The sequence below is a fragment of the Corvus moneduloides genome, chromosome 3 (assembly GCF_009650955.1).
Source record: "Corvus moneduloides isolate bCorMon1 chromosome 3, bCorMon1.pri, whole genome shotgun sequence".
Classification (NCBI taxonomy): domain Eukaryota; kingdom Metazoa; phylum Chordata; class Aves; order Passeriformes; family Corvidae; genus Corvus; species Corvus moneduloides.
The window spans coordinates 84,918,965-84,933,969 of NC_045478.1; the positions used below are offsets into that span (position 1 = coordinate 84,918,965).

At 35.7% G+C, this 15,005-nt stretch overlaps 1 protein-coding gene across 3 annotated transcripts in view; it reads right to left on the reverse strand.

Annotated features, from left to right (window-relative positions):
- Positions 1 to 15,005, reverse strand: part of TTC27 (tetratricopeptide repeat domain 27) — a 113,397-nt gene that overhangs the window by 22,496 nt on the left and 75,896 nt on the right. For all 3 annotated transcript variants that reach the window (XM_032102538.1, XM_032102540.1, XM_032102539.1), the window contains exons 11-13: positions 9,103 to 9,198; positions 6,901 to 7,023; positions 469 to 696 (exon numbers count right to left, since the gene is read on the reverse strand). In XM_032102538.1, the coding sequence (XP_031958429.1) occupies positions 469 to 696; positions 6,901 to 7,023; positions 9,103 to 9,198 (447 nt within the window). The remainder of the gene's footprint in view (positions 1 to 468; positions 697 to 6,900; positions 7,024 to 9,102; positions 9,199 to 15,005) is intronic.

The following is a 15,005-nucleotide window of genomic DNA, read 5'->3' on the forward strand; positions in this document are numbered from 1 at the left end:
AACACAGTGCTTCTCAGTGACTCCAGAACAGGACAGAGCAGAACACTCGAAAAACATTTCTGTGAAATACAGAGATCAGAGTTTGTAACTAAAAGCCAGGGCAAACTCAGACAGGGCAAAGGGATACTTTCATTAAATCTGCATTCTTCTTGTAACTGTTTTGCTTTATACCTTGTTCCTCATTTATTTGATGGTACTTACTTCTTTGCAGTGGCTTCATCTCTTTGAAATAAAAGACCTCTACAGGCAAAGATATAGCTGCATGCAAGGACCTGGATGCAAAAGGATGTCTTCATTTCATGCTACCATTTTTAGCCAGGCTTCCCAGTACATGGTGAAAAATTTGCTACAAATACTAATAAACTGTTATTTTGACAACTGTGCCCAGAACTGTCTTTTTAAAAAGCATCATCATTCAAAACTGAACACACAAACTAAAACCAAAGCGTACGTGCATAATTTCCCAACCTGCATAGGGTTGATCTGTACTGAACGTTCAAAGCACTCCACACATTCCCTGAATTCCCGGTTGCGGAGATGGAGGAGGCCTTTGGAGCGCTGGGCGCGGGCGCTGCGGTGCCTGGAGAGCTCCCAGGCCTTGTCGTAATACTGGTGGTCTTTAAGAACATCACCAAGCAAACAGTATAATGATGGTGTTTCCTTCTTCTCTAACTCCCGCCTGAGTATTTCTTCCGCCTGTTAAAGAGCAACCAACACATAAGAAGACCATTTATTTTCAGTTAATTACCTACCTAAACAAACACTGCTTTAGCACCTTGCAATCATCAGCTGAAGATTAAGAAGCAGGGCTAGTGAAGAAACGGTATCTTCATCCAACACAGCATCAAAGATAAAGTCTAGAAAGGATCTAGTTCCAAACTGATTTTTTAAAAAAATATACTTCAACATAATATGGTGGCTTTTGGTTTAACACACCAAAGAAAATTAAACCATGAAAACAAGAAGCAGCTTACTCCTTTTTTCATGTCTTAGGTATGTATTCTGTCCCAAGAACAAACATCAGTCCTGGACATCAAACCAACACCTAATTCCCAGCAATGCAGTAGCAGCACCATTAAGGTATCTGCAATCCTAGAAGCTTGTAATGTTTTACATGTCCTAGTAAGTACTCTTGCAATGACTCTCACTCCCTTTTCTCTAATTGCTCTTTTCTGAAAACAGTGATTTCCACTCTATTACATCTGAAGACACATCGACTTTCATACTGTTGGTTGTGGAAATGCTATGCTTTTACATAAGATGCAGAAATTATAAATTTATATAAATGTTTGAAATAAAATATATTCAAAATATATACAGCTTTATGAAAAAGAAGACACAAGCTGTGTCTCCCAGACATCTATTATGGGCTGTAGCTAACTTTCAAAAGCTATTTTTCTCAGGGCCACTATCTTTGCTCTAACAATAAAATTATTGTCTCTTGCTTAAACATGAGATAGTCTGCTTTCTGGGGCTTTTTAAAAGATAAATACACTGGACATATGATCTGTTGTTCAGACTGAACTGTTACCTAGGTCCCTCACTGCAAAAATGCAACATACACAATTCAGATCAGTATAATTTTTCTCTTAGAAAAGACCTACTTGAACCATCTGAATCAAGAAAGATCCAGCACAGCCTTGCACAGAGTTAAAGTTTGACATTGTAACTCTAGTCATTCTTCTATCATAGCTCGTTTACCTAAAAGGAACCCTGACATCATCTCTGCATTTAAATTATTACTGCTTTTCTTGTGTAAGAATTGCTTATTGTGACCTTTAGATGATCTTTAGAGAAGAAAAGTTTTTTACTCCAATCAGTAAAATTCATCAAACCTATCTGAAAATCATCTTTAGAAAAATGGCTGGTTTACCTTGTTTCGAAATATCTAATGCATAGCAATTTCAGCATCTCATTCTTGCTATTATTTTTGTAAAGTAACAGTAAAGTCTACAAATATTTGAAGTGCAAAAGTTCTTCAAAGAAGAAGGGTTTAGATTTCTAGAAGAATCTTAAAATTAGCAAAACCAGAATCCCATTAAGAAGAAAATTGGTGACTAAATATTAGGAAAATAACTTGATGGCAAGAGTTTTTAAGTGCCTGTGGAACAGTTCTCTAAAAAAAGCCAAAGAAACTTTCTTTAACAATTAGAATTAGCCCAGCCAAAGCACTAGAAAAATCTTGCCTAACTAGAAGACCGTACTTACAGAATCATAGAATGGTTGAGTTTGGAATGGAATTTGAATATCATCTAGTTCCAGCCCCCTTGTCTCAAGCAGGGATGCCTTCCATGAGACCAGGTTAATAAAAACCCTAGCCAGCCTGGCTTCCAGGGATTTGGTTAAAGTGCAGTTTACTTCCACTTAACTGCCTCCATTAGTTGCTGTAACATACTAATAACAGATATTAAAGAAGATTTTTCTCTTCTAGAGCAGAGAGAGCTGAGTGTTTCATTTTTGCAGTAACCACATCAGACACCAAGAGATAAGGTGGGGTTTTTTTCCTGTTCAGATAAAGAAAGAAGATTGAAATGTAGCTGTGTAAGGAGATGTAGAGTGAAAAGTGCATTGCAAGCTGCTTCTTCACCACTTCCTCTGCAGGGCACTCCCAAGCTCAGACTGCTATCCTGTGGCATTGCTTAGATTAGAAAGACAACCACTCACTAATGGTATTTCACATTTAAGAGCATAAAAGCATCATGTTCTGGTCTAAGCTTACAAGAATTCACTGCAAACGTAAGTATTTCAGCACACAGATAAAAGAGAGAATTAAATAAGCAGAAGTCTGACTTTTTCTTCATCTGACCAGCTATCTGATAACCTCTCTAGCATGTTGCAAACATTTTTATTGCTTAAATCTTTAAAGTCTAGTACAAAGGTCAAACTAAAAGAAAACCCCTGTGTTATCAAAATATTTGTCTTCTACAAAACCAGAAGATACTTTAAAACTGGATTTCTCATTTTGCCTAGGATTTGGGGGGGGGGAAGAAAGAAAAAGAAGAATCCTTTCTCCTAACTTTGTGGTAAAATATTTTCAAAAAACCACATTTAATCTTTCATAAGAACCCTGCTTCTGCAAAAACAAGTCTTTTCTTAACAACAAGTATTATCAAGAAACATTTTTCACACAGTGGACGTAATATATGTAAAAGAAATACAGCCACTGGAGATTTATTCTTACCCATTAAATAGATATTAATTATTAATTTGCATGTTTTATAACTAAAAGTTATATCTAAATTTAATAAGATTTGATATGAAAATTATTAATTAAATTATAACTAAAAAAAAGAAGCTGTATAACCCTCATTGACTGAATCAGGTGCATTTATAACAACACTGCTTTTTCACAGCACAGTCTGCACCAGAAGGGATGGAATTCAATACTCATCTCAAAAGTCAGCTGATTTAAACACAAGAAAGATTTAGGCTCTTATCTTGCCTTCTGGACTACTACGGGTGGTATGGGATTAAATTAAACAGGCAACATGTCACAAAAATCCCCAATCAGTAAAGGGAAGTCTGGTTTAAACAAAAGGTGGTGCCTTCGCATTACTCACTACACAGATTCCTGGAAACCAAGTTTAAGATTCATTCTGCATCTGGCTTCCCAACACTAAACTTCCGCTTGCCATTCCCATGCTCTTAATTTATCTATTTCCAAAAAGATCCTATTACCCTCACTTTTCACTGATCTACCAGTTCTATTATTTTACAATTCATTCCTTTGCTAGCTCAAACTATTTCCTAAAAAGTCTTCATTTTTCTGCTTGCACATAATTTGCTTGGCTACCAGAGAAGTAGCATGAAAAAGCAGAACAGAGGAGCATGGAAAAAGGCATTAAGAGAAATGGAAAGCTCTTTGCTTTTCATTTCATCTTCCCTGTAATTTCATGCAAGACCTTGGGCGAGACATTTACCCCTCTTTCTTAGCTTAGTAACCACATGCAGGAGTGCTCACCTGCCTTCTACAGCTGTTACTATATATAGCGGAATTGAATCAAGTTCTCGAATGAGCTCGTGCACTAATCAGTACAGTACTGCTTCACATCTGGGAAGCCATACCTGACTTTTAAGTTGGGCTTTTTCACCATAATTGTGTTTCCTCACTCAAATGTTTTGAGGTATCTGTGTCATGCCATGACAAGAAAAATAACCCTGTAGAACGTGGATTGCTGGGGTATGTCGGTCTAAAACCAGACTCTGTATCATGCTTTATACTCTGATGAGATGATGGAACAGATAGGGCTGAAAACAGGTTGCTGTAAAATGGAATATCCATCTGATGCCAAATGGCAGATCTCATTATAATCTATCAAAGATCAGCAGCTACCATGCTGTAGAGTTCTTGCAAGGGAGAAAGGCCACACTTCCGAGTGGAAAAACTGGAAAGTCACATCTCTGGTTCACTCTTTCTTTTAGCATGGAAATAGTACCATTTTTAGGTGGAAGAGACATCTTACACCTTAACCAGATAAGGTTGTCTGATGTTAATAATACTCTTGAGATTTCTGGGTCCTTCTCACAGTTAAATGAAGGGAGAAGGACACTTTTCAACACCAGTTCTCACTACACACATGGAGATGCCTCCTTTTGCAACCAAGTCTGTTAAAGCAATACAGTGAGTAAAACACTTCAGTGAGAAAGCCACAGCAACTATCAGCATACTGCATTCAGGTTTTATAATACCTTTTTCTCCTTGTTCTGCGCCATTTGGCTCACTGCTTGGCAGTCTATTACTCTTCTGTTGACTCATATTATAATACTAATTTCTACTAATTTTGTTCAGCTTATAAAACAAATGTAGAGCCATATCTAGTAACAGTAACAAATCCTCAAAAAAAGTTTGTTAAATGTTAGTAACATCTTACTCTGCAAAATATCTACAGCTACATGGCCCTGTTATAACCAAATGAATTATGTATTTTCTAACAACATAATGTGGACCTTCACATGGTCTTATCTACATGCTCTGTTTCTTTATCAGCAGATAATTCCAAAGTAGGATGAAAGAAGGTATTACTTTGATGTGCAAGTACTCATCAAACACATCGGTATTACTGATATTTGGCAGTTTTATTAGATTTTTCAGGATTTAAATTCAGGTTTTCTATATAAAAGCATTTGTGACTGAAAAACACACAGAAGTTTGTTGTTTTGCACAGATATATGCTAAGATCATTAATGACATGATTATCCAGTGGCCAACATACATATATGCATACATACACACTCTAGTAGATTTTCATGCATTACTACAAGAACAACTACCATGTTTAAAAACATCAGAACACTTTTGGTAAATATAAGCAGTTCACACTCGGAACATTTTACAATAAAGAGCAGAAATATTCATTCCCCTTGGTGCACAGCTACATGTTTCTAATTTTCTGTCTTTTTTGGTCCAAAGCTAGCTTTTTTCCAGCACTACTGTTATTTCATACTTACACAGCATTTTCTGTTTTTCAAAGCACAGCACAATCCCCCATTCTGAAAGCATTTCTAAGCAGTTTCCTGTGTCAGATATCCTGTCCTATTCTCTGAGTGCCATTTTCATAACTCCCCAAGGGCAGGTTGTGAATGTAACTAGGACAGAATGCATTTCCAGGAAATGGAAAATACTGACCTCTATTTCTCCACTGTACTGAGAAGATTGTGATATTAGCATACTACCCCCAAGGCATGTATAATGTGGCACAGAATTTGCCAGCAAGACATATCTGTCAGTTTATAATGAACAAAATCTAGGCTTTGGTGCATGACAATTAGAAAAAAACATGGAAGTATGAGACATTCTGTTTTTTTTCCATCAGTTGAAATTATTTATCTCTATTCATTAAGCTTAAATTATGTTAGAGCATAGTCTTTGTGCTTATGGTGTTGTAAAGGCACATGTACATTCATATATTTAATGCTACCATATACCAAACAGAGGGGAAGGGAAGAAAAGAAAAAAACCTATTTTTGTCTGAAATGGAATACTTCTGAAATCTATATAAATTCTGAAAACACTGCTTGATAGCGTAAGTTCCTGTTACAGCCTGTGTGAGAGTTTGCACCAGAAAGAGAACCCATCTAAAGTTACATACAAGTAGGCATTGCTTCCACATATGATTTTCTAAATTCTTCCTACCATTGCTCTAATAGTAAAAGCAAAATAATCAACAATAGGAAGGCTAATGTAGCCTGTTATCAGCAATTTTGAAAAGTTATGTCACTGATACACAGAGTTAGGTGATGGCTTTTAATTGTCTTTGGAGCTGATCACACATAGTGGTAGCAGCGCTAAAGAAATGATGGAGAAGTTAGGAAAACATCAACACAGAGTTAACAAGCAAAGCCTTTTAATCTTACACCACTTCTTGTTTCAAGTGTTTGATTCTGTAATTTGAATATGTTAACATTAAGTAATTAAATACATCAAACACTGATGTTACTCTATTTAAAGTGTTTTAAAAAAACTACAGCTAAAAGTTTAAAATCAAGTGGGAAAGAAAATCAATATCCCCTCCAGACAGTTTCAGGACTTCATCATGAATAACTGCTACAGCTTTCTTGAAATGCCACATTACACCTTGCTGTCTATCCATAGAAGTTAATTTAATTATCCTTGAATATTTTCAAGAATCACTATCACAACCTTCTTGCATCTCAAGGTGCTTCTTATTTACCAACTTCTATTTCATGTGGCTATTTTACTCGAAGTCAATTTTTTTAGCATTCACAGGTTATGGCAAGCTCTTATGCCATGTATCCATTTTTCTTCAGTAGACTTAGCTGTGATGACACCCATGTAGAAGTGAGTGTCATTAGTGATTTGCCAGCTAAAGACAGACAGTCCTTCCCTCTTCAGATGCTATTTCAAGATGGGATCTCAGCTATATAAAACATTTTTCTTACCTTTCCATGTTGTCCTGCTCTTTCATAGCAGATTACTGCATCTTCCCACATTTCCAGCTGCTCAAATATTTGTAACGCAGAGCTGGTGCACCCCAGCTCAAAGAGTAAGTTTGCAAGCTGACGCTGGAAAAATAAAAAATTCCAGGTAATTGAAAGTAGGTAAGCAAATAATGTCTACATGTTAAAAATATGTAAGAGGCATTTCTGACACCAACAAGAAGCAGACAGATAATATGCAATTATTCTCCTGAAACTTCAGGTTGGAACCTCAAACAGTATATACCTCAAAAAACCCCCACCAACTAAATAACAGTTGTTGTGCTTTGAACAATTTAACAATATAATACAAAAATAGAAATGGACATGGCAAGAACGAATCGACAGAGATGAATTTCCAGCCCTTAAATGAGGCCCATGCGGCTGGAGAACAGCTGCAGCAGGATGTTGGGAATACCGAGTGGGAAACAGAGGCCAAAGCAGGGAATTAAAGCCCCTTCTAGCAATGCTTTGTCACAGTAATCTGTACCTGTGGAGAAACAAAGATAGAGAGAAAGGCTCTGATACAATTCTATTCAGTAGTTGTGAGAAATCGCTGTCCCAAACAGCGACTGCAAAAGGGTGTTAGTTTTCACCCAAATCAATATTGGATTTGAGTTTAGGTTCAACTCCCTAGTTGAGTTTTCCTCACAGTTCAGTCAGCCTCTTTGTTATTTCAAATTCAGCTATTATTTCAGTGTACTAATGAGAATAAAAGAGCAATATGTTCAAGTCAAAAACAAACACTGCATGTTTTCATGACTTTGAAAAGTTATCTTCGGTCTGTATTTTTTAAGAGAAGACTAAAATTGCGAATAGGTTTAAACCTTTGAAGAAAGGGTAACTTACCATGTGTGAGAGAGTTAGGTTTGCAAAAATAAACAGGAGCATTCTGTGTAAAGACAGCAACTTATGCTGTAAGACCCCATACAGTTAACCTCTGCAGTGGGCTTGGTGATCCTGAATGGACCCCCTGAAATTTTCTACCTATGTCATGAACCTATCTTTATTGGTTTGGGTTCAGTATCGGTTACAAATCCAAGGAGTTACTAGAGGGGAATAGACTAGTAGTAAAAAAAATATTAACATCTGGCTACAACTCTTTGATATAAATAAATATGCAACAAACTCTGAAAACCTCTTTGTTAGCTTGATGCTAATCACTTAGGAAAAAAACATTTGCCATTGTCTAAAACTAAATCTCATTAATGTTTAATTAAATTTGCTCAGTTATATTTGGTAAAATTTATATATGCAATGTGTCTTCACTACTACGACTAGAAGATTGCAGTCATCTTTCATTACAAATCCCTATTTAAGCATTTCTATCTTTGGCTTAGAAAACTGGCTTGGATTGAAAATGCCACTCTGACAACTGGAAATGAAAACCACACTTGATAGTTATACTGCCTGTTGAAAGGTTATGTAGAAAAAACTTGAGAATGCTCGAAGAAGATATGGTTGGTTAAAACAACATGCATTGAAACTAGAAATCAAAAAGGAGTAAAACACCATTAAAAGTAAACCAACATGAATACCTTTGGAGTATGCAATGTAAACAATTTTTTCAAGTTTTTTAAATACAGCATCATAAGACTTTAGTGTGTAGATTTCTGTTGTAGAAAATCAAGATGAACAGTGCAGTTATGAGTATAAAAAAAAATCCTGTCAGTACTAGTAAAAGAGGGGACTGTCTCAAAAGAAAAGCTTTCTCAGCTCTTCAGTGTGCTGTTGATTCCCAAACTGGCTGATTTCACCATGATCAACTTCCCAAAGTGAACTTTAAAAGACAAGAAAGAAGCAAGTAACAGTAGCATAAGCAAACCAGTAATAAAAAGTAAGACAGCGGGAAGTTTATTTTAATAGGACATATGTTTGAAGCTTGCAAACTTTAGTCTGCTTTTTACTGGAGGAAAAAGGAAAGTAAAGAAGAATTGCACTAATAAGCAATTACTCCTGTGCATGACAGAACAAGACATCTGAAAGCAAAGCACTGTAGAACTTGACTTCTCTCCAGAAAAACCTGGCGTATGTCAGGTTATGTCTTTATTTCTACAGTGTTTGAACTCCAGGTCACATCACACTCACTTGACTATGGAGTGATGCAACATCAAAAATAACCACCATAGACTTTTAAGTAAAGATTGAAATGGAATTGTTTCACACCTGTATGGCCCAATGTGGAGGCACCTGGCAACAGTAGAAAATCTTCATGCGTTCAGATACTGATGTATTTGCATTTTCAAACTGGTCTGCAAGCGCCTGTAAGTGCGAAGTATATCTGGATTTAGTATTTACTTAGACTCAATCAACCTAAACCCCCCATAAATTCAAAGCATTCAGACTTTAAGGCATTTTTGGCATAATGGAGAAATTATAATCAATACCAGGAATAAGAATCAAATTTACAATCCCAAGCGAACACTTGCAGAGTAAAACTGCACCAACTATTAAAGTGACTCTGCCTAATGCATTTCAGTCCTTAGCCAGTTTTCTCCTCTAAGACAGAATTGATGCGCTTTAGGCATGACATTTCTTATTAAAAAGAGAAAGACAAACATATTATAGTGGACCATGGTTTTGGAAACAGTTCTAATACAGAATAAATTATTGTGACTTGGCATACAATTCAATTCAGGCTATTTATTTTTTTCTTTTGGTGCAGCTTTGGATTGTTGAAATATTTTCTTCTGAAGCCCTTTGAAAGAGAATGGTAACTTTCACAGAGAAAAACTACACCATTTTTTTCTCTGAAAATCCACTACAAAGTTATTTAAATCAAAATTCAATAGCAAGAAAAATACAATATTAAAAGAGGCTATAGACAAAAAGGTCATTACAAGTTTTAAGATAAGGGATAAACCCTCTTCAAATGCCAGTCACCATTAAGTAGCAAATTTAAGGCCAGAGTATATATAAGGGAATACTAAATTACTTGTTTTCACATGATTCACCTATTGAAGTCTCACTTGTAACTCAGTCAAAGATTTACACAAGGCGCAATGCAGGTCAGAATTTTTTCAGCTTTCTGAAAATGAACTCAAAAGGAAAAAATGGATAGGATCACTTCTTTCTCTCTCTTTCTAAACCCATCTGTTGGTTACCCAATCTGTATTAATAATGCAACTGACAGCTGCATAAAATCAATTCTGTGATTCAAACTGCTAAGCATCTTGTAACTGCTATTGATGTTAATGGGATTTACTAAGTGGCTTCATTCTTTTAATAAGAAAAGAAATCACAACATGCAGCAATAATTTAGGCTCTAAGTTGATGCTTAACCTCTTAATTTTAAATACTAATATTTCATCTTATTCACATTCTTTTTCATAAAATTTTCTCCAGAGGCCTGTTCCTACAGATTATCCAGACATCTGTGCCAAGCAAATGGCTGAGGTGTATTTGTAGTAAGGAAAATGACAGACTAATAAAACTGCATTCCTTTACACAGTTTCAGGCAATCCAAAAGAGTCAGATGAAAATAAAGCTTTTAAAGTAGTATTATTTAATTTTAGAATTTACTTGAACATAAACTATACAACAAATTCTATTTGCTGTTTTAGTTCTGCTGAAATGTTCTAATGCAATGCTGAAGCACATTTTTCTATACTCTGTTGTAATAAAAATTAAACCAAAAAATTGCCCAATTCCTTGGGTACTCATTTTACAATACCAGACAAAGTAGTAAAATACAGTTGAAAAACTTAAAAATAATAATTGCTCTAAGCCTTAGCAAAGCATGAAAATCCTAAATATGCCCTGCAAAATAATTCTTTTGAGAACAGGAGACGAAAGGCAAGAAATGTTTTAAGTGAATCAAAATAGTTTTTTTCTTTTTTTAGATTTTTGTCACCCCTTTTTAATTTCTATTGTTCCAAGAGAAAAACTGAAATACATAGGAAAATATTTTTTCAGAAGAACATATTTTATTTTAAAATGTGTGGCCATATCTTTTCTACACTTCACAAGCAGAAAAGCCTAATGTAAGTGACATGTTAGAGGAGCATATGATTGTTAACAAGTAGAATTCTCCCCCTTCCCAAAACCAATACTGTACTCGGTTCAGAGTTCTAACAAAAACTGAAAATGTAGGTAGAGCACATGAAAATTACATATTCCTTAAGAAGAGTAAATGGCAATGAACTTAAAAGTCCTAAAACCCCACGGTTAATGCATTCTTTAATACATTGGAAAAATAAGCTCTGATAGTTCTGCCTACTACTGAAGTACAGAAAATAAGTTACTCCAACTTTGAATTCTATGTTTCTGAATAATGCCTGAAGAAAGAAAATTTGGGTTGTATAACAGCAAGAAAATGAGAATCCTAACACTATTGCACAGCTAATATCTAATAGATATCAGATCATAGAACAAGAAATCAATAAAATCAATAAGTGTGCACTGTCAAGTGAGCACTCTATCTCATGAATAACCTTCAACATAAATACGCTGTAATAAAAAAACCTATGTAAACACAGAATACTTGCAAGACAGTCAGATTCAAGATTTTGGGCCTTATTTTAACTTGAGACTCAAATTCCTGCCTTGGAAGTTGTTAAATAGAAATAGAGCAGAAACCAATTAAAATTCATAATTCTAAATTATGTGAGTTCTTTCACAGCCCACATTTAAAAACGTTAACAGGTTACTCTCCCGCCACATAACACATCCTTTTCCCAAGGCTAGAGCTGTCATAGCAGTGAGTTCTAAAGTCAAAAAACACAGTCCAGAGACACATTAATCCAGTCTGGAAACAACAAAACCAGATAATTTTGATGGAATTTCATATCATGAGCAAAGACGACACTATTGCCACATGAAAGCAGGAAAAGACAGCTCTAGAAACTACAATTCATTCTCCCCACCTCACACCCCAGTCTCTGCTCTGAGATTAAGTAGTACAATAAGTAGCCTGCTTGGGATGAGCACATTATGTTAATTTGAAATGATCACAGTAGAGCTTTTATTACTTATCAACCTCAGTCTAATCACTTTTCTAATCAATCTCAGCTGGTAATTATCCATGACTCGAGTACATGAAGCTTGTAAAGGACTTTTCCCACCCTGGACATCATTTTCCTATGTTCATTCCCATCGTATATTCTAGCTTTGCTTCTATGTTCAACATATGTGCAATATCATTAAAGTCCTCATGATAAAATATCAGCTTTGATCTTTGAGCCCGACCAAATTTCAGTCTCTTCATCCACTCCACATGTTTTACCATCCTTATCTTCAATGGCTGAGTTAGAGCTTTCTTTCTTTTTAGCCAGACCTTATCTCCGTGACTGATCTCTGGAAATACTATTGCACCCTTAGAGTTTCTGAGTTGTCATTTTTCCACAACATTATGCTGTTTGATTTCTCAGCCTACTTACAGTACAGCTTTTAAATTTGTTATTCATCCAACTCGTCTGAAATCCCTCCCTCAAATATTTGCTCCTTTTGTTAAAATATAATCTTCAGATATCTTTTTGCATCTAAAGTAAATAAATGGAAAGCCTTCTTTTTATTCTTAACCTCTCTATTCCAGATTAAATAGTTTACTTGCTTTTAAAAATGCCTCGTACTATGTAATACTACCTATATGCAAACATTTTTTCCCATCCATTTCACCTGAAGGATGTCCTGATCCAAGCTTACTTAGGGGAAAAATCCCCCTGCAACCAAACTAAAAAGCCTTAAATTCCTGTCCTTTGAAAAGAGCAGGATATTCAATACTTGTCAAAAACTTACTGGATACAGCGTAACACCTTGTTTGTGCAGCAACTACTTAATTCCATCTGGATCTCCCACCTCAAAGCACTGAAGATACAACTATTCATATCCAAATTTAATATTGCTGGCCCAAATAAAACATCTCTATTTTATCCATGCAATTTCATCTCACTTCTTCCCAAGTTTTTATATCAGTATCACACAGTGCGACGGCACCACTTTTTCCTTTACCTATCTTTTCCAACAAGACCATTTCCAGTTTTAGCGTTCCAGTCACAATTGTTCCACCAGATTTCCTTCATCTGTGCAACAGCTTGCTTCACAGTGTTAATCACCATAGTTTGTTTATTTTGCTTTCCTGTCTTGTCCCACTGCTAACCAGTCATCCAGCTGTTTTCCACCAACCACACCCTATTCAAAAAAGTTAGTCTTTACAATGTTAGTACTTGACTATTTGCTATGCATTTATCAGTACTGCTATCTCCACCCTTCTTATATTCCCTCATACCCTTTGATTTATTCTGGTACACTTGATATTCCTCTTTATTTATGATTTTATAGGCAGGAACATTAGATAAGTTTTTCCTAGACTTCTGCTTCTCAGTCTAGAAATCTTGTCAGACTGCCAGAATCAATCCCTAGTTAATACCTCTAGGACTCCAGTGGTGATGGTCCACCCATGAAGTCTTCTCTACGTGAATGCTCACCCCAGCCATAAACCACAATGTTTGTCCGTCACCTAATCCCGGCCACGACTGTGGCATTATCTTGTCCCTTCTCTAACACCTCTAAGCTTCTCACATGTTTTCATCATATTTGACATGGATTTAGCTTGATTGGATGAATGGGAAAGTGCCTTTTAGTCTTTTCTAACAGAGAAACTCCAGACACACTTTTCATTATGTTCTTGTAATTCTAGGGTTCTTTTTCTTCAATTTCTCCCAAACCTGAAGACTCCTGAAAATCCCATAAATTGCCCTGACCTCTCCATGCTCTGCTTAGATAATCACTTCCATTTTACTTGTGCTTCTTCCACTTCTGTACATTACTTCTGGATGATTTACAAGCAGCAAGTTGATGTCACAACTCTACTGCTCCTGTATTCTAGCTGTTCCCTTAGCTACCTATACACCTTTTAAAGTACCAAAGTATGGACACGAGCTGTGGGACTGCCTGGTGGATCATGGCTTTGTGTCAGGCACAGAAGTGCCTGATGGCACAATGACACATTTGGAATTGTTCAGCTGCTTGGAAGAAAGGTGTCCGGACACAAAGGGGGCAAGACACGGAAGTACATCTGCAAGGAAAACAATCCTGCTATCTCATCACTACTATGGTTTCTAAGAACTTAGCAGGTGTATAGCTGAAACTGAACTGAGCTCACCTATGTTATTTACATAGGAAATTTAATTTCCTTTACAAAGGAAAGCTTTGTAAAAATAACAGCACCTACATGTGTAACTCTGATTGTGGAATTACATAGTTCTTATTTATTCATAAGCTTACTTCAAAAGTTATGAATGAATAGGAAAATTCATCATCAAAAAGCTCCTTTGATTTCCTACCACGGAAGTCGGTCTCACAAACTTTTTCTACTGCTTAGATTTTATGAAACAAAAAGTGGTCATTTTTTTAAGCTTATGGAACACTAAGTTCTTGTGGACCCTGTAATATGTACAGACTTCCATAAAACTTCCAGAGATTCACTGATAAATTAATTCCAACTTTCGCACAATTTAAGACTTAATTCTAAATGCTTTATAATATTTATTTTTGGAGGCAATGATGTTAAAATACTTGTTTAACAGAAAACCTACGTTATTCTTGAAGTTTCAAAACATTAATTTGCTTTATTGTTTTTCAACTTGTCCTCTACCAAATCACATTTTCTAACAATGAAGCCTGAAAAATGCTGCATAAGAAAGAACTACAGTCAAAGTTAATTCGGGATGTATTACAGCAGTAACTGTCGCAGCCTTGTTCCACAATAGTGTACACAATAAAACATAAATACAGAACATTACTAATAAAAGCTGCATTCTCCCTGAAGAACATACATATATTTGGTATCTAAAATTTAGAAACTGTATACATGTTAGAAAACAGGTGACAAATAGAGATAAGTAAATATGCAAAATAATAAGAATTTTTGAAATTTTCTTTCCTCTGAATTAGGTATTCCAAGCTTTTCTAGTACCATAACTATTTTAGTACCTTGTGGACATGGAATTAGATCTTGAGTTACACTCCTTTGGTAATCTTACTTTAAAAAAGCATTAACCCCCTATTTCCATTTCAAACAACACTCTTATTTCAATAGCTCTTTGTCAACCCAAAAGCTGTTGTAACCA